The sequence below is a fragment of the Chionomys nivalis genome, chromosome 11 (assembly GCF_950005125.1).
Source record: "Chionomys nivalis chromosome 11, mChiNiv1.1, whole genome shotgun sequence".
In the NCBI taxonomy this organism is placed as follows: Eukaryota; Metazoa; Chordata; class Mammalia; order Rodentia; family Cricetidae; genus Chionomys; species Chionomys nivalis.
The window spans coordinates 25,422,235-25,443,373 of record NC_080096.1 but is presented as its reverse complement, the minus strand read 5'-3'; the positions used below and the strand labels follow the sequence as shown (position 1 = coordinate 25,443,373).

The 21,139-nt window shown below is 42.9% G+C and overlaps 1 protein-coding gene across 2 annotated transcripts in view; it reads left to right on the top strand.

Moving 5' to 3' along the window:
* The window catches only part of Kiaa0319l (KIAA0319 like), a 104,183-nt gene that overhangs the window by 24,964 nt on the left and 58,080 nt on the right, over nt 1–21,139 (top strand). For both annotated transcript variants that reach the window (XM_057783472.1, XM_057783471.1), the window contains exon 3: nt 9,826–10,355. In XM_057783472.1, the coding sequence (XP_057639455.1) occupies nt 9,826–10,355 (530 nt within the window). The remainder of the gene's footprint in view (nt 1–9,825; nt 10,356–21,139) is intronic.

Sequence of the window (21,139 nt, the reverse complement as noted above, 5' to 3'; positions counted from 1 at the left end):
AAAGTTGATGTAAATAGCAGCAAAGACATATGTGTCGGGCATCTGTGTCCTAGGGAGTTTCTCATAACGGCCTATGGGAACATGGAAGCACTGCAGTCAAGGAAAGGAATCAAAGCCTAGTAACACTTGTTTAGCGGAGAGTTTAGTTTCAGCAAGTTACCTACACCATAACATTTAACAAACTGTGCTCTTAACAATCTAGGCTCACAGCGAAGGCAGCACATAGTAATTATTTTCTTTTCAAAGGACTGCTTTGTGAGGCAGCTGCTACCTTCAGTCTGATGTGTGCAGTTGAGGAAATAAAAGTGTTGGCCCTTTTGAGAAAGAGGAGAGGGGGCAATGGTTATTACTCTGGCCTTTTCCAAACGTCATAATACCTAATTGCACCCTATGAAGGATTTGTTACCCCCTGCCTGGCCTTCTTAGTGTGCTCTATAGAAGAAAACTGGTGTGGGGAGGAATGTGGCACCATTTTTTTTTTTGTATTTGTTTATCAGTAGGTGTGCAGGTGACAGATAACCTGACAGCAAAAGGAAGGTGGGCGTGCCCCTATTTTTTTGAGCAGTTCTCTTAGTGTGCCTGTGTTTCCCAGTTTTCTGTGGTGGCCATCTTGGCTGAGATGCAGCATACCTTTGATGATGACTGCTGGAAGGGAGATGGTATAGAGCCCCAGCTCACAGGTTCAGCACCAAATTTAAGGCTTCTGCCTTACTCCTTAATAATAGTTCATTAATAGGTCCAGGGAAAAACATTCGATGAATTCTATACATTGCTACAGAATCATGAGACTTCATAAAATTTTTAGCTCTGATAATTTTTTGTTGTTGTTGTTGTTTTGTTTTTGAGACAGTGTTTCTATGTGTAACAGCTCTGGCTATTCTGGAACTAGCTCTTGTAGACCAGGCTGGCCATGAACTCACAGAGATCCATCAGCCTCTACCTCCCAAGTGCTGGGGTTAAAGGTGTGCACCACCACTGCCAAGCTAGCTCTGATAAATTTAAACATTCACTGAAATATGCAGATTTTACCTATAAAATGCCCTCATTGTGCTGTTTTCTGTAGAAAAACCCCCACCCCACAGAAGAACTTAGCAGTTGCTCTGGGTTTTTCTTTTCTGAAGAAACTCCAGTCCCTATTTCTATTTCCACCACCACAGCCCTTCCCTTTGGATGCAGTATGATGGATTTGGTTCAATTCCCCGGGTACTTTCTCAATGTGGCTTTTGAGGTAGTGGGTGTTTTGTGCGGCTGCCAGTCAGTGGAGTCTCCAAGTTTGCTCCTGAATTCAGACTTGTTACCTGCCTGAGTTTTAAGAATGCCAGAGGCAATTGCAAGTGCTTCTAAATATTTCTAGAATTGTTCACAGCTTACTGAAAGTATTTAGTGAATTTCCTCCTGGCAATAATTCATTTATTCTGCAGTCTCCACTCTGCTACTTGGAATTGTGAAACCAGGTCTAGATTTTGTGCCAGATTTAATAGAATTCTGCCTTTTGAGGAGTAATGAGAATTAGCATTGCTAGTTCCAGGTCCTCTTGCTTTGGGGATCATCCAGGTAACACACATGGGAGTTCTGTCTTCTTTGCTTTGCCATCATTATAGACAGTGATCAGCTTTGCCTATTGCTCTTACCCTAGCTGAACTTTCTACATGTTTCTACCTACAGTGAGCTCCAGCCATTCGCAAAGAGTTTTCAGTCTCGGGTTCTACCAACTATAAGCCCTTTTTTGTAAGCATTTAATATTGCTTTTGCCTAAGCCCTGGGAGCAGAGCCAGCCTATGGAGGCGTGGGCAGGAAGAGGAACTGATCTAAAATTGGAGTTTATTTTCACCTCACCTTTTATCCACATTACTTCTGGAATCCAATATTGACTCCCCCAGTGCCCCTGCCCCCTCTTCTCACAGACTGTTTTCTAAGAGCAACAGCAATTGAATCTTGGAGAAGTTAAGTTGTCCTTCAGAGGTTAAGCTTTTAGTAACTGGTGTTCAGAGCTGAAGTTAGAACTAGTGTCTGTTTGAGATGGTTAATTATCTTTTCATCACGCAGAAGAGAACTTACTCTCATCTAATGAATGGCTGGAGACGAACTGTTTCCTTGTGTTTCTACTTATTGAATACCCAATGGAACCACCCATGTGATGACTTATTTCTGTGGTCAACTTGATTGGATTAATAAGCACTTAGCATGTTAATGAGACACACATTTGAGTGTATCTGTGAAGGTATTTCCAGAGGGCTTGAATTGAAGACCTACTCTGAATGTGGATGGCATTGCCCTGGGCTCCGGCCCCAGACTGCATAAAAAAGGGGAAAAGGAGAAAGCTTGCTGAGTACCGCTGTTCCCTTCTGGTTGCTGGTCAGCACCACAGACCATGCCTCTCCATGGTGGACTGCACTCTGCCCAACTGGAGACATACAAACTTTTCCTTCCTTGGGTTCCTTTTTCTCAGGTATTTGATCACAACAATGAGAAAAGTAACTAAGCAACATTAAGTAGCATTTAATAATGATAAAATACTGTTTTGTTTGTGTGTTTTATGTAATTAATGGCTAAACTTTCTTTTTTTTTTGTTTTTGTTTTTCGAGACAGGGTTTCTCTAACTTTATTTTCTTTTAAAGATAGGATCTTGCTCTGTAACTCAGACTGGCTTGGAACTCACAGTGATCCCCTGCCTTAGCCTCCCAACTGGTGGGCTTAAAATGTGTACTACCCCTTAGCCAGGTGGTGGTGGCGCACACCTTTAATCCCAGCACTCAGGAGGTAGAGGCAGGTGGATCTCTGAATTTGAGGCTCGCCTGGTCTACAGAACTAGTTCCAGGACAGCTAGGGCTGTACAGAGAAACCCTGTCTTGGAAAAAAGATAAAGGAGGAGGAGGAGGAGGAGGAGGAAGAGGAGGAGGAAGAGGAGGAGGAGGAAAAAAACAGAAACATGCACTAACAAATCCAGCAGGCTCACTTTTTATGATAGAAAACCAATGATTTATGCATCAATAAAACATTGAAGCCGGGCGGTGGTGGCGCACGCCTTTAATCCCAGCACTTGGGAGGCAGAGGCAGGTGGATCTCTGTGAGTTCGAGACCAGCCTGGTCTACAAGAGCTAGTTCCAGGACAGGCTCCAAAACCACAGAGAAACCCTGTCTCGAAAAACCAAAAAAAAAAAAAAAAAAAAAAAAAAAAAAAAAAAAAAATTGAAAAAGAATAATACATTAAGAGCAATTAAGGAAACAAAAAGCAAACAAACAAAAAGACGATAGAGGAAAAAAATCAATGAAAATAAAATGTGGTTTGAGAAATCAATAAATCTAATAAACTAAAACCAATCACAGGAAAAAAGAACGCTGCTACAAAATACCAGGAATGCAAAAAGGTAGGACTAGAGAGATGGCTCAGAGGTTAAGAGCACTTGCTCTGGTCCCAGAATCTGAGTCAGGTGGCTCATAGCTGCCTATAACTTGATTTCAGAGACCTACACTCTTTATGCTCACACACTCAAAATTAAAAATAATAAAAATAAGCATTTTAAAAAGGAAAAGAAGAGCTGGGCAGTGGTGGTGCACGCCTTTAATCCCAGCACTTGGGAGGCAGAGGCAGGCGGATCTCTGTGAGTTTTAGGCCAGTCTGGTCTACAGATTGAGTTTCAACACAGCCAGCAAAGGATGGACTACCCCAAAGGAGTTTCCACATTTACATGGTGATAGGGCTTCTTTCCTATATGTATTATTTGATGACTAATAAAAGTTGAGGTCTTCCTAACGGGTTTCCCTTAAGTTTAACAAAGTACAAGAGATGTTTTTTTTTTTTTTTTTTTTTTTTTTTTTTTTTTTTTTTTTTTTTTTTTTTTTTTTTTGGGTTTTTCGAGACAGGGTTTCTCTGTGGTTTTGGAGCCTGTCCTGGAACTAGCTCTTGTAGACCAGGCTGGTCTCGAACTCACAGAGATCCGCCTGCCTCTGCCTCCCGAGTGCTGGGATTAAAGGCGTGCGCCACCACCGCCCGGCGAGATGTTTTAATTTAGAAAAAAAAATACTCCAAAACTTTGGGTGTCACAATATTTTCCCATTCAGTAATAATAATAATAAAACCTCACAAAAATAGAAAACAAAAGAGAGAATAGTGTGTTTTTGTTTTTTTTCTTCTGATAAGGATTTCCTGAGACATGGAACTTACACACACATAGGCAGGTACCTAATTACATATGGGAACTTTTTACCATATTAAAAGGATTCCCACTCCGACTGTTTAGATGAGTCAGCAAGTAAAGGTGCCTGCTGCCAATCCTGATGACTTGAGTTCCATCTGTAAGAACCACATTGTGGAAGAAGAGAACTGACTCCATCCGTTTGTGAGTGAACACACACATCCACACACTGACACACAACTGAAAAAAACAAACCTTTCCTCGAAACTTCCACACATGCTTACTGGGCGATGGTGGTGCACACCTTTAATCTTAGCACTCCGGTAGTAGAGGCAGGTAGATCTCTGAGTTGGAGGCCAGCCTGAACTACAAGTGAGCTCCAAGACAACCAGGGCTGTTCCATAGAGAAACCCTGTCTCAAGAAACCAAAATACAAACAAACAAACAAACAAATGAAAAAACATACCAGTGTGGCCCAGAGATTTTTTTTTAAAGATTTTATTTTTATTTTTAATTATTATGTGTATATACGTGTGTCTGAATATGGGTTGGTGCTCTTGAATGCAGTGCCTTAGAAGGTCAGAAAGGGGTGTTCAGTCCCCTGGAACTTGAGTTACAGGCAGTTATCAGCCACCTTGTGGGAACCAACTTCTCATCCTTTGCAAGAGCAATACATCGTCTTAGCCACTGAGTCATCTCTTCAACTCCAGAGACCCCACCCTCCACTCCAAGGAACCACAAAAGGAAGTCTGGCACATTGTACAGCCACTCAAGAAAAGTGAAGTCAGTGGTTCAAAATGAGAAACAACTAAAAAGAGATCTATAAGGAACTTAGGAAAACATGCCATAAACCAGAGGGAAGACCTGTTGGTGTGGAGCAGGTCCTTCCAAAAGTACAAGCTGCAGCCTGTGAGCCAGAGTCCGTAGTGAGACTCACCACTAGATGGTCTGTGTAGTCCTAACTACTGTGGAACTCACTCTGTAGACCAGGCTGACCTTGAACTTACAGAGAGCCACCTGCCTCTGCCTCCCAAGTGCTGCGATCAGAGGCATATGCCACCACTGCTTAGCCCTAGACTTCTTTGTACTGATGAATCACTGAGACGTGGTCACAAGTTAGTGATCATTGTTCATGCACATAAGAAGAAATGTCTTCCCAGATTCAAACATTATACCAGTATTTCTTATCTAGGAATCCCCATAGAACCCTAGATCCCAGTCCTAACCTGTCAACAGCCTGAGCCTATGATTGGTTACTTCATAATTGAGGGAATTTTCTTCTTGGAAATGTTGGATCTGTCTGGCCATCCAGTGATGTGCCAGACTTCCTTTTGTGGTTCGTTGCAAATGTTAGTGTTCTTCTCTTTTGAAAATTGGATGTTTTATTTCCAACACAGCCGCTAAACTTGAGTCTACTGCTGTTTCATCTGCTGACTGTGGCTACAGTTACTGGCTCACTTCTCTGGCATTGCCTGGTGGGACTTTTATATCTTGCTGGATCCACCTCCTGCCGTTGCCATTTAACTGAATCTCTACCATTCCATTTACCAATAAATACTTGGGAATCAAAGGCTGGGGTGAAAATCTGTTAGCTCAGAGAGATTGAGGAGCAACTAACTGACCTTCCCTCTTCACCACCTCAGAGAGTGTCTTTTCCATTGCTCTAAACCAAAAGTCCCTCCCTGTTACTTCCTGTATATCTCCCTATCGGTTTTCCCGACACCCTCTGACTTGCTATGATTACTTTCGGTAAACTAGTTGCTAACTCCACCTCCTGACCCAAGGTTGATTTTATTGAACTAACACAAATGCAGACTTGAAGTTCACAGTGTTATGTATCCCACAACAATTGAATGCTGCTTACTCTACTTAATCCTAACCATCTTCTCCTGTTGACAGACGTAGCATATCCACAGTCTGGTTACTCCGATCACCTCGTTCAGATTCAGCTTGAATATTTTCTTGGATATCTTTCTATGTATATCTCACCTATCATAGCTTTCTCCTCTGTTCCTCAGTAGCTCCTTCAGCAGGAGAGTGTCTGTTAGCCTCATGTTTCTAAGAGCTAGGCAGAGAAAACAGAGGGTGGTCTCATCCTTTTCCCAGAAGACTTCTTCATTTCTTTATGTGTTGCTCAGACCTGTTCTTCTGAGCATAGGGATTGTCTGAGGCTGGTTTGTCTGGCAATGGATGCCAGATTCTTTACTCGAATACCAGTTATAATAACTGTGCTAGGACAAGTCCTTGGACTGAAGGCAACAGACAGGAACATGAACCTGATTATAGAGATACTCGTTGCAAAAGTGATACTCAGCTCTGCCTGTCCTGGAACTCCCTCTGTAGACCAGGGTGGCCTCAATCTCAGATATTCATCTGCCTCTGTCTCCCAAGTGCTGGGATTAAAGGTGTGTGCCACTATACCAGCTTTTAGCAAAGTTTATAAATCACTAAGCCACAATTTATTGATCGTAGCAATGACTGTAGGCACAGCTCTTACCAAGACATATGCTGTGGGAAGATGGATAAGGACACTGAGAATATTTTGGTAACTTCCTTCATCTTTGTTTCAGAATTGTTATTTATTCATCTTTTCTTAAGGAAGTTCTTTTTTTTCTCTGGTTTTCTAAATTGCCTTGTCTGGTATTAGGTGCCAGTGTATCTCACATTTTTCAGAGATTAATGGTAGGCTGGCTTTCATACATAGAACTTGTGACTCAGTAGTCTAGAAGACCACCTTTATCTTTTCATTCTGCAGTTGATTAGTGTCCACATTTAGCCTGTTGGATACTTAGTGAAAATTTCGTGGGAGTCAGGTTGGTTTTGGCCAATGAACAGTTGCTTTAGTTAGTGTGTTTTCAGTTCTGTGTATATGCAGATGCATTTTTTCATCAGTGCTTTGATTCTATTGCACGTTTCCTATCTGTATTTCAAGTATACACACATACACACATCTATATATATTTACATTTTCTTTTTTCCATTTTTATATGCTTGCATGTGTTTCTGCAGAAGTATATGTGGAGGTCTGAGGTTGTCAGGAATCATCCTCTATCACTCTTTCAATATATTCATTGTGAGGCAGGTCTCATAATCCAACAGAGCTCATAGTTACAGCTAGCTGGCTTGTTCTGGGCAACTCTTGTCTTTGCCTTTTGAGTCCCACCCACCTGGCATTTAATATGTTTTTTGAATTATAACTTCAGGGACAGGGTTAAACTGATGAAAGAGAGCATCTATTATGGGTCAACCGGAAGTTTAAAGAGGCATGCTGAGTTGGGCATTGTGCATGACTGCAACTCTAGCACCTCAGAGTTGGAGGCAAGAGACTCAGGAGCTCAAGGCTATCCTTGGAAACATAGTAAATTTGAATTAAAACAAGAAGGTCTGTAATCCAGCTCTTAGGGAGACTGAAAGGATTCAAGTTCAGTGTCTGCCTGGTACACAGTGAGTTCAGAGCCACACTGAACCCCTTAGTGAGACTGTATCTCTAAGTAAAAGATTAAAAGTGGATGAAGAGATAGTCCAGTGATAGAGTACTTATATACACGTCTGAGGCCCTGTTTAATCTCTAGCCCTGAGGGGTGGGGTGGAGGGAGGACTTTGTGCTGGCTACTTTTATGTAACATGAGGGCCTGCTTGTTGGGGTTTCTGTCCTGCCAGGTTCTCACAGCCGGTAAGCCCCAAAGAAATTACACAGAGGTCTATATTAATGATAAATTGATTGGCCCATTAGCTCAGGCTTCTTATTAGCTCTTATAACTTATATTAACCCATTATTCTTACCTATACTAGCCACATGGCTCAGTGCCTTTTTCAGCGGGGTAGGTCACATCTTGCTTCTTCAATGTCTGGACAGGACTGGGGAGGAATAGGCTTCCTCCTTCCCAGAATTCTCCTGTTCTCCTTCCCTCACCTATACTTCCTGTCTGGTTGTCCCACCTATACTTCCTGTCTGGCTACTGGCCAATCAGCGTTTATTTAAAACATTGACAGAATACAGAATTGTCCCACACCACTTTTATGTCAACTTGACACAAACTAGTCATCTGAGAGGAGGGAAAACTAATTGAGAAAATGTCTCTGTAAGATTAGCTGTGGAAAGGCAAGCCTGTGGGACATTTTCTTTTCTTTTCTTCTTCTTTTTCTTCTTCTTCTTCTTCTTCTTTTTTTTTTTTTTTTTTGGTTTTTTGAGACAGGGTTTCTCTGTTTAACAGCCTTGGCTGTCCTAGAACTAGCTCTTGGAACAGACCAGGCTGACTACGGAGTCACAGAGATCCCGAGTGCTGGGTTTAAAGGCGTGAGCCACTCTTGCCAGGCTGTGGAACGTTTTCTTAATGAGTGATTGATGGGGGGAGAGCCCAGCCTATTGTAGGTGGAGATACTCCTGGGCTGGTGGCCTATGTTATTGAGCAAGCCATAGGGAGCAAGCCAGTAATCAGCACCCTTCCATGGCCTCTGCATCAGCTCCTGCCTCCAGGTTCCTGCCCTGCTTGAATTCCTGCCCTACCTGCTTTTGATGATAAACTGTTACATGGAAGTGTACATGGAAACAAACTTTTCTCTCAAGTTGCTTCTTTTTTTTTTTTTTTTTCTTCGAGATAGGGTTTCTCTGTGGTTTTGGAGCCTGTCCTGGAACTAGCTCTTGTAGACCAGGCTGGTCTCGAACTCACAGAGATCTGCCTGCCTCTGCCTCCCGAGTGCTGGGATTAAAGGCGTGCACCACCACCGCCCGGCTCAAATTGCTTCTTGTCACAGTGTTCCATCACAGCAACAGAAACCCTGACTAAGACAACAACTTTCATTTAGAACAGAGGCAATGATCAAGAAGATCAGTTTCATGCCTGAAATAGTTCAACTGAGAATCCAGGATCATGTTATTATCTAGATTACGTACAGGAGAACACTATTGCATGTTTTCATTTATTTATTTGGAATGGTATGGCTTGTCATTAAAATAATCCAGCTAGGATATTTCTCCCTTGATTTTGGTAATTTTCATCACTACTTTGGCTGATGAAATGATATGCAAAGTCATGTGACTGGCAAATAGCTGATTAGAAAATACCTGTGTGTGTTACCTTATGCGGTCAGGAGTGCTTAGCTTGTGTTGCTGTTGGTTCAGTAGAGAAAATGTTACAGCTTATTCATCTACCTACACTTCTGGTCCCTTAGCCCATTGTTTCTGACACACCTTGGAGGCAAGTAGAAGGTCAAGTCTGGGGACTCTGGCCAAGCCCTTTCATCAGAACAGTCCTTAAAATTTTGCTTTATATTTTGTTTCATAAGTTATGACTCTTTGTAAAGGCCTTACATGACAGAAATTCACTGAGAATGGAACCTCCTCCATGGATGTGGAACAATTGTCTTATAAACTAAAATATCCTGAGTCATAAAATGTTTTTTCCCTCTGTTCTATTTAATTGACGATTTTCTTATCTTTTAAAAACTTGTCTTCAGCCAAGCATGGCAGTTCACACCTTTAATCCTAGCACTCAGGAGGCAAGGTGAGTTCAAGGCCAGCCTGGTCTAATTAATGGGTTCCATCCAGCTAGGGTACGTAGTGAGATTTTGTCTCAATAAAACAACAAATCTGTCTTCAAAACAGCCCCAAAAGCTGGTGTTCCAGCTCATTAAGGAAGAGTAATCTCATCTGGTTTCATCCTAAAGCGTTTTCATTCTTTGTTTTTAGATGCTAATGAGAGCAGATGCCATCAGGGGAAGACACTCTATGGAGTTGGCTTGAGAACTGGGGGAGAAAATCACCTTTGGCTTCTTAAAGGAAGCCTGTCTTTCCAAGCTTGTTGGGCTGCCTGCTGCCAGGACTCTTCCTGTCATGCTCTTTGGTGGCTGGACAAGATGTGTTTTCAGGCCGACTGCAGCAAGCCCCAAAGCTGCCAGCCTTTTAGGACAGACTCTTCCAATTCCATGGTGATATTTTTTCAAAAATCCCAAACTGCAAATGGCTTGGGCCTTCTACCTGAAGATGATGAGCCACTTCTTCTGAGGCTAGGCTGGGGCAGGACGTCTTGGAGGAGGCAGAGCCTCGCCAGGTCTCCCCTCACCCTTGCTGTGTCCTCTGATGACCATCAGAGTTTAACCAGGGCTCGTCAGAAGAGAGATCATCTCAGTGAAGTGGTGGCTCTACCTGGAGTGGTGCAGCATTCTCAATTGAATGGCTCGGAGGAAGCAGGTGCTGTGAGTCCCAGCGCCTCTGTAGAGGTAAGCAGGTTCCCAGGGAGTAGAACTTAAATCTACTCTTTCACTTCCTGCGTGAGCAATGGAACTGATACTGTGGCCAGTGTTCACAGGCCCAGGGTGTGTGGAAAACTGGGCGGTATTTCTTTATAGTTCCTAAGAATGTTCATTTTATGCAAGTCTGACAGCTGCTTGGTTAAAGCAGAAAAACTGCTCATTATCTATTCTAAGCTGGTTCTTGGCTACAGGTAAGTGCAGCTGTGTGGGTGTGAGTCTCTACCAATAGCTTTGCAGTGTGTTCTGCCAGATAGCAAAACAGCCGATTGATGTAGCTGCAGTCAGTTTTCCTCCTCCATCTCCTGCCTATAAACACATTCCTTATGAGCTGGGTTCTATTCCAGTTTGAATAAACTATACCTGGTACTGTGGACCAAGATCTGACCTGCTGGGCTGGGATGCAGGAAGTCTATCAGCTTAGAAGTGTCTGGGGGAATTCTCACCAAGCTTATATGCTAAGGAACATGCTACCAGTAGAGTTTATTCTGCTGCTTATTATGTTTCTTCGTTGTTGATCTTCCTGCACAAATGATTAAAAGGAATGACTCATTCTATGCTCGGTCTGCCTTGATCACTGTGACTTATTTTTGTATTTGTTTTGTCCTAGCTGTCTCTGTCAAGTTGAAACCTGAGTGGGGAGGCTACTACTTGCCAGGCACTGTGTGTCCTGATCACTGTACCGTGTCATTTTGTTTAGTTTTCATGGCAATATTTCCAAATAGGTATTATTAGCCTTGTTCTACCAGTGAGGAAACTGAGGCCCAAAGAGGTTAAGCAGGTTACCTCATGCAGCGAATGAACAGCAGGCCTGGGATAGGAAGCCAGCTTTACTGTTTAGGAAAACCTTTAACTGAAGCATTAGAGATGACTGCTCTTGGTTTAATGTACCCACGGCCATTTATGGAAGCCTACCGTCAGTGAGAAGTACTTCTCTAAGCACTAGAAGTGTGAAGGTGTGTAAGACATAGTCTGTGTCTTTCTGTAGCGTATGATTATGGCGTTAACAAAACCTAGCCCTATGCATGTTAGGCATGTGCTCTATCACTGAGCAGTGGGAAGTCCTCCAGGACTTTAAGCAGTTTCCCTCATCCCAGGGAAGGATGTTCTCAGGACCTCAGTAGACCCTTGAAATTAGTACCGGTTCTCTGGACAGACTGCTGCCTGACATCACCTAATTTATTTATTTATTTTTTCTGAGATAGAATTTGTCTTTGTAGCTTTGGAACTCACTCTGGAGACCAGGCTGGCCTCAAACTCATAGAGATCCATCTGTCTCTGCCTCCCAAGTGCTGAGATTAAAGGTGTGTGCCACCACTGCCTGGCTTTATTGTTGTTATTTTTTTAAATACTCTTTTATTTGTGTGAGTTTCTGCTTGCATGTATGTGTGTATATCACATCTGTGCCTGGTTCCTACAGAGGTCAGAGCAGAACATCAGATCTCCTGGAACGGGAGTTCTGGACAATTGTGAGCCACTGTGTGGGTGCTGGGAATAAAACCCTGGTCCTTAGCAAGAACAAATACTCTACTGCTGAGCTATCACTCCAACTCCTGCCGTTTTATTCTTTTGTTTGTTTGATGGTTTGTTTGGTTTTTTTTTATTTTTTGGTTTTGTTTTGTTTTTGTTTTTAAGGCAGAGTTTCTTTGTGTAACGCTGGCTGTCCTGGAACTCCCTTTGTGGACCAGGCTGGCCTCAAACTCACAGAGATCCATCTGCTTCTGCCTCCTGACTACTGAGACTAAAGTCATGCACCACCACTGCCTTCCTTGACATTTTATTCTTATTGTAGATTTTATAATAGCACCCTCAGTTTATCTTTCTTTCCTTATTAAATTGAGATCTTTCACATTTTCACGTCAAAGGAAGCACTTGGCTTTTTTTTTTTTTCCCATATCTGGATTCTTAGCATCACTATTTTGCTTTTGCACTGCCACCACCACTGCCACCACCACTGCCACCACCACTGCCACCACCACTGCCACCACCACTGCCACCACCACTGCCACCACCACTGCCACCACCACTGCCACCACCACTGCCACCACCACTGCCACCACCACTGCCACCACCACTGCCACCACCACTGCCAGGCTTTTTAAACTTTGTATCAGTTCTTTGAGGATTTCATCTCATTTGTTTTCACTCATATTCACTCTCTCCCCCCCCACTGCTCCCCAATGCACCCCCACTTTCCTGCTTGCCCAACTTTGTGCCCTTAAAAAGAAACAACATAAAATAAAAACAACATCTATCAAGTCCAACTTGTGTTGCCCAAATATTCTTTCTTTCTTTCTTTCTTTCTTTCTTTCTTTCTTTCTTTCTTTCTTTCTTTCTTTCTTTCTTTCTTTCTTTCTTTCTTTCTTTCTTTCTTTCTTTCTTTCTTTCTTTCTATAGTATCCTGCCTGTAGACCAGAAGAGGGCACTAGATCTCATTACAGATGGTTGTGAGACACCATGTGGTTGCTGGGAATTGAACTCAGGACCTCTGAAAGAGCAGTCAGTGTTCTTAACTGCTGAGTCATCTCTCCAGCCCCCAAGTATTCTTGATGTGTAGCCTTCCACTGGAGCATGGGTGACTTCTCAGGAGTTATACTATTAGAGAAAACTGACCTTTTCTCTCCCAGCAGCTAATAATTGCCAATAGTGCTTGGCTGGGGTGGAACTTAGAGCCTAACTCTCCTCTCCGTGCTGTGGGTTCAGAGATGCAGCTGCCCTGCTGTGTCCAGAAGACACAGTTTCCTTATAGTCATCCACTGCATCTGGCTCATAGCCTTCCTTCCCCTCGTCTCTGAGCCTCTGGAGGACAGGGTAGTGTATATGTTCCACATAAGGCTGAGCATTCTTTTTTTTCCATGATATTTATTGAGCTCTACATTTTTCTCTGTTCCCCTCCCTGCCTCTCCCCTATCCCCTTCAACCCTTCCCCAAGGTCCCCATGCTCCCAATTTACTCAGGAGATCTTGGCTTTTTCTACTTTCTATTTCCCATGTAAATTAGATCTATGTAAGTCTCTCTTAGTGTCCACATTGTTGTCTAAGTTCTCTGGGATTGTGGTTTGTAGGCTGGCTTTCTTTGCTTTATGTTTAAAAACCACCTATGAGTGAGTACATGGGATAATTGTCTTTCTGGGTCTGGGTTACCTCACTCAAAATAATGTTTTCTAGTTCCATCCATTTTCCTGCAAAATTCAAGCTGTCGCTATTTTTTCTGCTGTATAGTACTCCATTGTGTAAATTACCACATTTTTCTTATCCATTCTTCATTCGAGGGGCATTTAGGTTGTTTCCAAGTTCTGGCTATGACAAACAAAGCTGCTATGAACATTGTTGAACACATGTCCTTGTGGCACGATTGAGCATCCTTTGGATGGATATATACCTAAAAGTTGTATTATTGGGTCTTGAGGAAAGTTGTTTCCTAATTTTCTGAGAAATCGCCACATTGACATCCAAAGGGTTTGTACCAGCTTGCATTCCCACCAGCAATGCAGGAGTGTTCCCTTTTCCCCACAACCTCTCCAGCATAAGTTGTCATCAGTGTTTTTGACCTTGGCCATTCTTACAGGTGTAAGATGGAATCTCAGAGTTGTTTGGATTTGCTTTTTTTCTGATGACTAAGGATGTTGAACAATTCCTTAAGTGTCTTTCAGCCATTTTATATTCCTCTGTTGAGAGTTCTCTGTTTAGGTCTGTACTCCATTTTTTTATTGGATTATGTGATCTTTTGGTGTCCAATTTCTTGAGTTCTTTATATATTTTGGAGATCAGACCTCTGTCTGATGTGGGGTTAGTGACGATCTTTTCCCATTCTGTGGACTTGTTTTGTCTTGTTGACTGTGTCCTTTGCTTTACAGAAGCTTTTCAGTTTCAGGAGGTCCCATTTTTTAATTGTTGTTTCTCCAGTGTCTGTGTTGCTGGGGTTCTATTTAGGAAGTGGTTCCCTGTGCCAATGCATTCAAGTGTACTTCCCACTTTCTCTTCTATAAGGTTCAGTTTAGCTGGCCTTATATTGAGGTCTTTGATCCATTTGGACTTGAGTTTTGTGCATGGTGATAGATATGGGTCTATTTTCATTTTTCTACATGTTGATATCCAGTTATGCCAGCACCACTTGTTAAATATGCTTTCTTTTTTCCATTTGATATTTTTGCTTCTTTATCAAATATCAGGTGTTGGAAGATGTATGGATTGATATCCGGGTCTTCTATTTGGTTCCATTGGTCCCCCTGTCTGTTCTTATGCCAGTACCAGGCTGTTTTCAGTATTGTAGCTCTGTAGTAGAGTTTGAAGTCAGGGATTGTGATGCCTCCAGAAGTTCTTTTATTGTACAGGATTGTTTTGGCTATCCTGGGTTTTTTTGCTTTTCCAAATGAAGTTGAGTACCGTTCTTTTGAGGTCTTTGAAGAATTTTGCTGGGCATTGCATTGAAAGGCTGAACATTCTGAACATTCTTGAATATTCTGCAGTTTCTTCCTCTGTGCACCTAGTTGTGAGTCTGAGTTAATCATCACCTACTGCAAATGGAAGCTTCTCTAATGAGAGGTGCACTAATCTATGGGTGTGGGGCTAAGTCATTAGGAGTTAGTTTAACGCTGTGTCCACTTAGCAGGAAAGCAGTAGTAGTTCTCCTCTAGGGCCTATTACCTGGCTTGCTATAGATAGGTTCTTGGGCCAACAGTGGTGCCAGGTGGGTTTTATCTTGTGAAATGTTCCTTTTTTAAAAAAAATATTTATTTATTTATTTATTATGTATACAATATTCTGTCTGTGTGTATGCCTGCTGGCCAGAAAAGGGCACCAGACCTCTTTACAGATGGTTGTGAGCCACCATATGGCTGCTGGGAATTGAACTCAGGACCTTTGGAAGAGCAGGCAATGCTCTTAACCTCTGAGCCATCTCTCCAGCCCCTTTTTTTGGTTTTTTAAGACAGGGTTTCTCTGTGTAGCTTTGGAGCCTGTTCTGGAACTCACTCTGTATATCAGTCTGACCTTGAACTCACAGAGATCTACCTGCTTCTGCCTCCCAGACAAGAGAGATGCTTTACTATCAAAGTAAGTGAAGGATACAGGAAAGAGAGTAACCAAGAATTCCCTTAGGTATGGGATCCCCGGACTTTAGCATCATCAACTTCATTTGAAGGCTATGTTCAAAACAGGTCACTGGGCTCCAACCCAGTGGGGCCCCACTCTAAGATTTGATTTTCTAAGTTTCCAGAGAACACTAGTACTCTGGTCCAGGGACCATACCTTAGAGACTCTGCCTTACAGGATGGGTAGGAGTGGGGGGTTAATATAGAATAATACAGAACATTGGTTTAGTCTTAACCATGGGATTAGCCATAAGTAGGATACCTCCTTCATTGTGATATGGAGGAAGGATTTCATGGATATAACTAAAGTGAATATTGATAGGTTTGCTAAAGGAAGTCTTAAGTCATTCTTTGATTCTTCTGAAGTGTGGTAGATTATGGAAAATGGAAGCAGAAACAGGTAGGGTAGGGGTAGGTGGGCAATAGACAGAAATATCAGGGGTTTAGAGAGAGTGGCAAGGGTCTGAAGTAGCCTTTGTGACAGATAGAAGATGGCAAACTAGGTAAGGAAATAGGAAGCCTTCCTTCTAAGTAGTCTTGAAGATGGAGACTGTACAGTAGTGTGCTGATCTTTCCAGTCATGTGCCTCTTCTCAGTAGCTCCCAGCAACCCTGCCAGGAAAAGGCTGGTAGTTTGACTCATCCAAGTTAGGAGATTTGCTAGGTGGTTTGTGCAAAAGGAAATTGGGGCATGGAAATTAAGGTTTTCAAGGGAGTGGATGACAGAGAATAAAAAAGATACGAAAGGAGGCACAGGTAGGATGGGCTCACTGGTAGAATACAGAAGATTGTCGTTTGGAAGTTTCCATGGTCAAGCAGATAGCCAGGAACAGTGATTATGGGAAGGGCAAGAGGCCATATGCAGAGCATAGGATATTTGAATTTAGGATTTGGGGTTGTAGACGTTCTGGTGGTGACAGGATCTGAAGCACAGCTGTGGAAGATGTTGTTGGAGCATATGGCGAGGTTTAGTGGAGACAAGGGGTTGAAAAACCACAGGAAGCAGCCTCACAGGATGCATCAGTGAGTTGTCTGTTGATCACGCTGTGAACCCGAGTGCATTGTTTACTGGGAACCTGCTTCTAGCTGTGGTGTGGCTCAGTCCTAGCACACACCTTTTATCCAAGAACTGTCTGCTTGAATATTGTAAACAGAAGTAAATAAAGTCAACCATAGTTCTAGAGGCAGAGGGACCAGGCCGTTGACAGGAAGTGAACAAAAAAATTAAGAAAAAAACGTAGAGAGTAAGATGGGCGGATAGAGAGACGCAGAGGGAAGAGAAGTGAGGACACTGAGTTTGAGGAGACTTTTGCCACAGTAGGAGAGAGGAGGAGGAGGAAAGTCAGCTGGTGCTTCCTCTGCTTCTGAACTAACAGGTTTGAGTCTTTATTGATTGAGATTTTGTTAAAAACAATGGTTGTCTATGTGGGAACTGAGATGGCTGTTAATATGATGGTGTTAACAGCAACAGCTAATGTTCACTGATACTTCCTGTGTACCAGGTGCTATTCTGAGCCCTTTACAGACTGTTGTTCTCAAGCCACATAACAAGTCTATGCGGTACTGTTACTATCCCTGTTAGAGAGAAGAAACTCAAGGGAGAAAGAAAGACCAGCCACCCAGCTTGCTCGTCTGACTCGGGCAGTGTGATTTCATCCAGAGTCTGTTCTCGGAACTCTTTTACTCCTTATGCAGGACCTGGGATGATGAGGACTTGAAAGGCAGATGTCAACACCATGTAGAAGGCGTGAGTGATGAGTGAGCGGGATGACAGTTGTGCTAAGAATGAAAGCCCAGCAGGTCGGTAGGAAGATGTGTGTCCAGAAAGGGGCAGAGTGATGGTTTGCAGAGGACACGGGAGGGCAGCCCAGGCTGAGTAGGACCGATGGCATTAGCGATGGGTCAGTAAAGCTGAAGCTACAGTAGATTTATAGCAGACAGTCTTTTGGGAGATAGCGAAAACACAACTCAGGCTTTATTGAATACAGTTGCATGCTGGGAGGCAGACCCTGGATTTGGATCGGCTAGAGACTTCTTTTTCTTGTTTACCTGTATTGGGGAGTGGCTACGAATTGTCATTACTGAACAGAATTTCCAGAGCTCTGTGGTCTGATAGAGTGGGTGGTCGTGGAGAAGGACTTCTGCATACCAACTGGGGAGTAGGAGTGGGTCTTTGCTGCAGGTAGTGCTGCAGACTTTGACTTCACACGAGGACTGCATGCGTGGCTAAAGATAGGGAAATCTGTTAGACCCTCCATGCTCTCTCTGCTTAAGAGCTTACTTAGTGCTTTAGCCTCAAAGCCATGGAAAACTGTGGAAGGTGGTAAGGTTACCTGTACCTTCTAAGTACTTAACTGGTAGGCGTTTCTTTGAGGAGACAGCTTCAGAGTTCAGTTTAATCCACAAGAATACTTGAAGAATGTGTATGCACTGTAGTTCTTATTACCATCACTAATGGTTTCTGGTCTATTCTGTTTTCATCGAGGTAGGTCAAGTAGCTCTGTATCCAAAGTTGGGAGAAATTGTCATGTATTGCTCTGGGTTTTCCTGAAATGCCTGCAGTACTGTAAAGGCATTAGCTTGTCAGGGTGAACTGTTCATCCTTTTGGCTACACATACATTATGATGCCCAAGAGCAGGTGCTATGGACATTTTGTGTTTTTGAAGTGGTAAGGAGTGCCATTTAAAAGAGGAAAAAGTTAGTCTCGCTTGACTTGAGCACTGTACTCGTTCTGTGTCAAGAGCCTCTGAATTGTGGCAGAAGGAGCAAGGAGGATGGTTAATTGGGACCTGGAACAGGCACTGTAGGCGTGGTTCAGCCCTTGGCAATTAGCTGCTGCTGGTCCTGCTTTGTGAAGGAGTTCAGGAAGGAAGGTCCACGTGGACCACAGTTTGACTTTAGGAAGAGTCAGGTGTTCGTTCTCTTTACCATGCTTATTCCCCATTCCAGTCACTGAGCAACGGCTCAGCTTCTGCAAGCCTTTCATCTGCAGCTGTCTGCTGCTTGCTTCTCCTGAGCACTCCTGTGCTGACTCCTGGTGCGGCCTGAGCTTCCCTCTTATCAGAAGAGAAGATAAGGCGTGGATGTGGGCAGCCAAGGAGAACAATTATATAACCAAGGACAGCCTTTCCTCTCCAGCAATCCGCTGTTCTTTTGTTGTTTTTGTCATGCCCCGCCCCAACTCTTCATGGTTTTCTGCTTGCTTGCTTGCTTGCTTTTGGTTTGTATTTTTAAATTTTGTCTACATCCTTTAGGCTGTGAAATTATTGCCAAGAGTTCGTTTATTCTTCTGGTTATTACTCTGACAAATTTGGAATCCCTTGGGGCCTAGATTTTTTTAAAAAAAAAAATTCTAACTTAGTTACCTAACAGATAAGCTAACAAACTTGACTTTTTTCTCTTACAGCCCTAGGTTACTTCCAGGCCTCTGCTTTGGGTAGTTTGTGTGGGTCTTTACTCCAGACTTAGACTCTTCTCGTGTGGTCTCTGCATATATTCCTCTAAGCACCCCCGCTCCCCATTGTAATCCTACACAAATGGCTTATTACATCTTGAGAAGAAATGGGTCGCCTGCTTCCTTGCTATGTATGTATGATAGACGTTCCTGCAGGCCCCACTTCCTTTTGCAGAGCGTTGGTTTCTGACCCACAGCACCTCTCATATTTCCCTATCTCATAACTGCTCCATTCCCATCTGGTGTTCTAAGGGCTTCTTTAATATTCTGCTTTACTTGTATGCAGCCAGTGAAACTGTTAGCTGCCTCTTGTCTTAGTCCATTTGGCTGTTGAAACAACATGCCACAGAGGGTGACTTAGGAACCACAGAAGTTTCTTTCCCACAGTTCTAGAGGCTGTGGAAGTTCAAGATGAAGGCTTTAGCAGATCAGAATTTCGGTGAGGAGCCTGTTCCTCATAGGCCCTTGCTTCTCCTCACATGGTGGGGGAGATAAACAACTCCATGAAGCCTGTTTTAGAAGGGTAGCACTCACCTCCCAGATGCCTCATGCCCTAAATACCAGTTCCTTGAGAGGTTAAGATTTCCAACATATAATTTGGGGTGTGCACAGACATTTATTCCATAGAACTTTTGAATATAATTTGCTCAGAATTTTTTTTAAGATTTATTTTTTATTTCATGTGAATAGATATTTTGCTTACATATGTGGTATGTGTGGTGTGCGTGCGTGTGTGTGTGTGTGTGTGTGTGTGTATATGCGGTGCCTGAGAAGGCCCAAAGAAGGCTTGGATCCTCTAGCACTGGGAGGTACTAACATTTCTTAGCTTCCATAAGAGTGCTGGGATTTGAACCCAGGTCTTCTGTAAGAGCAGCGAGTACTCTTCGTTGCTGAGCCATCTCTCAGGGCTGAGGGGCTACCTCAGAATTGGGTTCTTTTTAAATGACTTCTGTCATCCTACCTTCCTTCTATCATGCACCCTGCCATTCAGTATTTCATAGTTTTTGAAGTAAAATACTTTGCTTCAAGTTTTCCTTCTCATTTCCTTAAAAATAAATACACAAATAAATGATAAGCTGTTTCTTTAAAAATACAATTCTGCCTAACTTTAAAAAGCTCACAGTTTTCTGCTTCTGGGAATCTAATTTGAGCAATGATTTCTAAAGAAAGAGCTTTGTATACAATGTTAGGATGCTATTTATTTTGTATTAATTAATTCTCTCTCTCTCTCTCTCTCTCTCTCTCTCTGTAGTGTCTTGCTATGTGATCCTGTCTTGGAATTCACTATGAGCCAGGCTGACTTTGAATTTACATTGACCCTCCTGTTTCTGCCTCCCAACTACTGGTATTACAAGTAGATGTCACCTTGCCCAGTGGCATCTTCATACATTTGTCAATATACTTTGTTCTTTTCTCACCATATAGCCCTGTTCTGTCTGGAACTTGCTACGTAGATCAGGCTGGCCTCAAGTTCACCAAGACCTGCTTGCCTCGCTAAGATAGGGGTGCACCGAGATATACTTTGTTCTTATTTGACTCCTCCCTCGTTACCTCGAGCTAGTCCTTTCATACATCCAAATCGTCCCTTCTTGGTTTCTTGATACATGGAACCCCCATTTTTTCCTTCTTCCCTTCCTCCTTTTGTTGTTTTCTTTCTTTTTTTCCTCCCTGCCTTCCTTTCTTTTTCTTTCTCTGGCCTTGAATGATTGTAGCTCAGAATGACCTTGAGTTTACAATCTTCTTAATCTACCTCACAGTTCTGGGGTTACAGTTGAACACCACTGTACCTAGTTTATGTGATGCTAGTGATTAAACCTAGAGCCTCATGAATGTTAATCAAGCACTCTAGAAACTGAGCTATATCCCAGCCCCTCAGCAAGCCCCCTTATCTGGAGGGACTGAGAGCCTGGACACTGACCATGCTGAAAAGGATCAAGGACATCTAGGAATCCTCTGACATAATCAGAAGTAAGTAAAGCCAGCGTGAGAGAGAGTTCATCAGTGGTGTCTGGGAGCATCCGAGGGGTTGTGCTTTATTTTCTGAGTCATGAGTTATTTTCATGTGAAATGTCTTACCTTCAGGCAACAAGGTACAGGCAAGTCTTGATGGTTGCTGTAACATGCATGAACCTCACTGTGCCAGGATTTGTTAGCCTCTGCAGTCAGTGAGACTACTTCATGGGGCAGAGTTCATGGGGCAACTTGTGA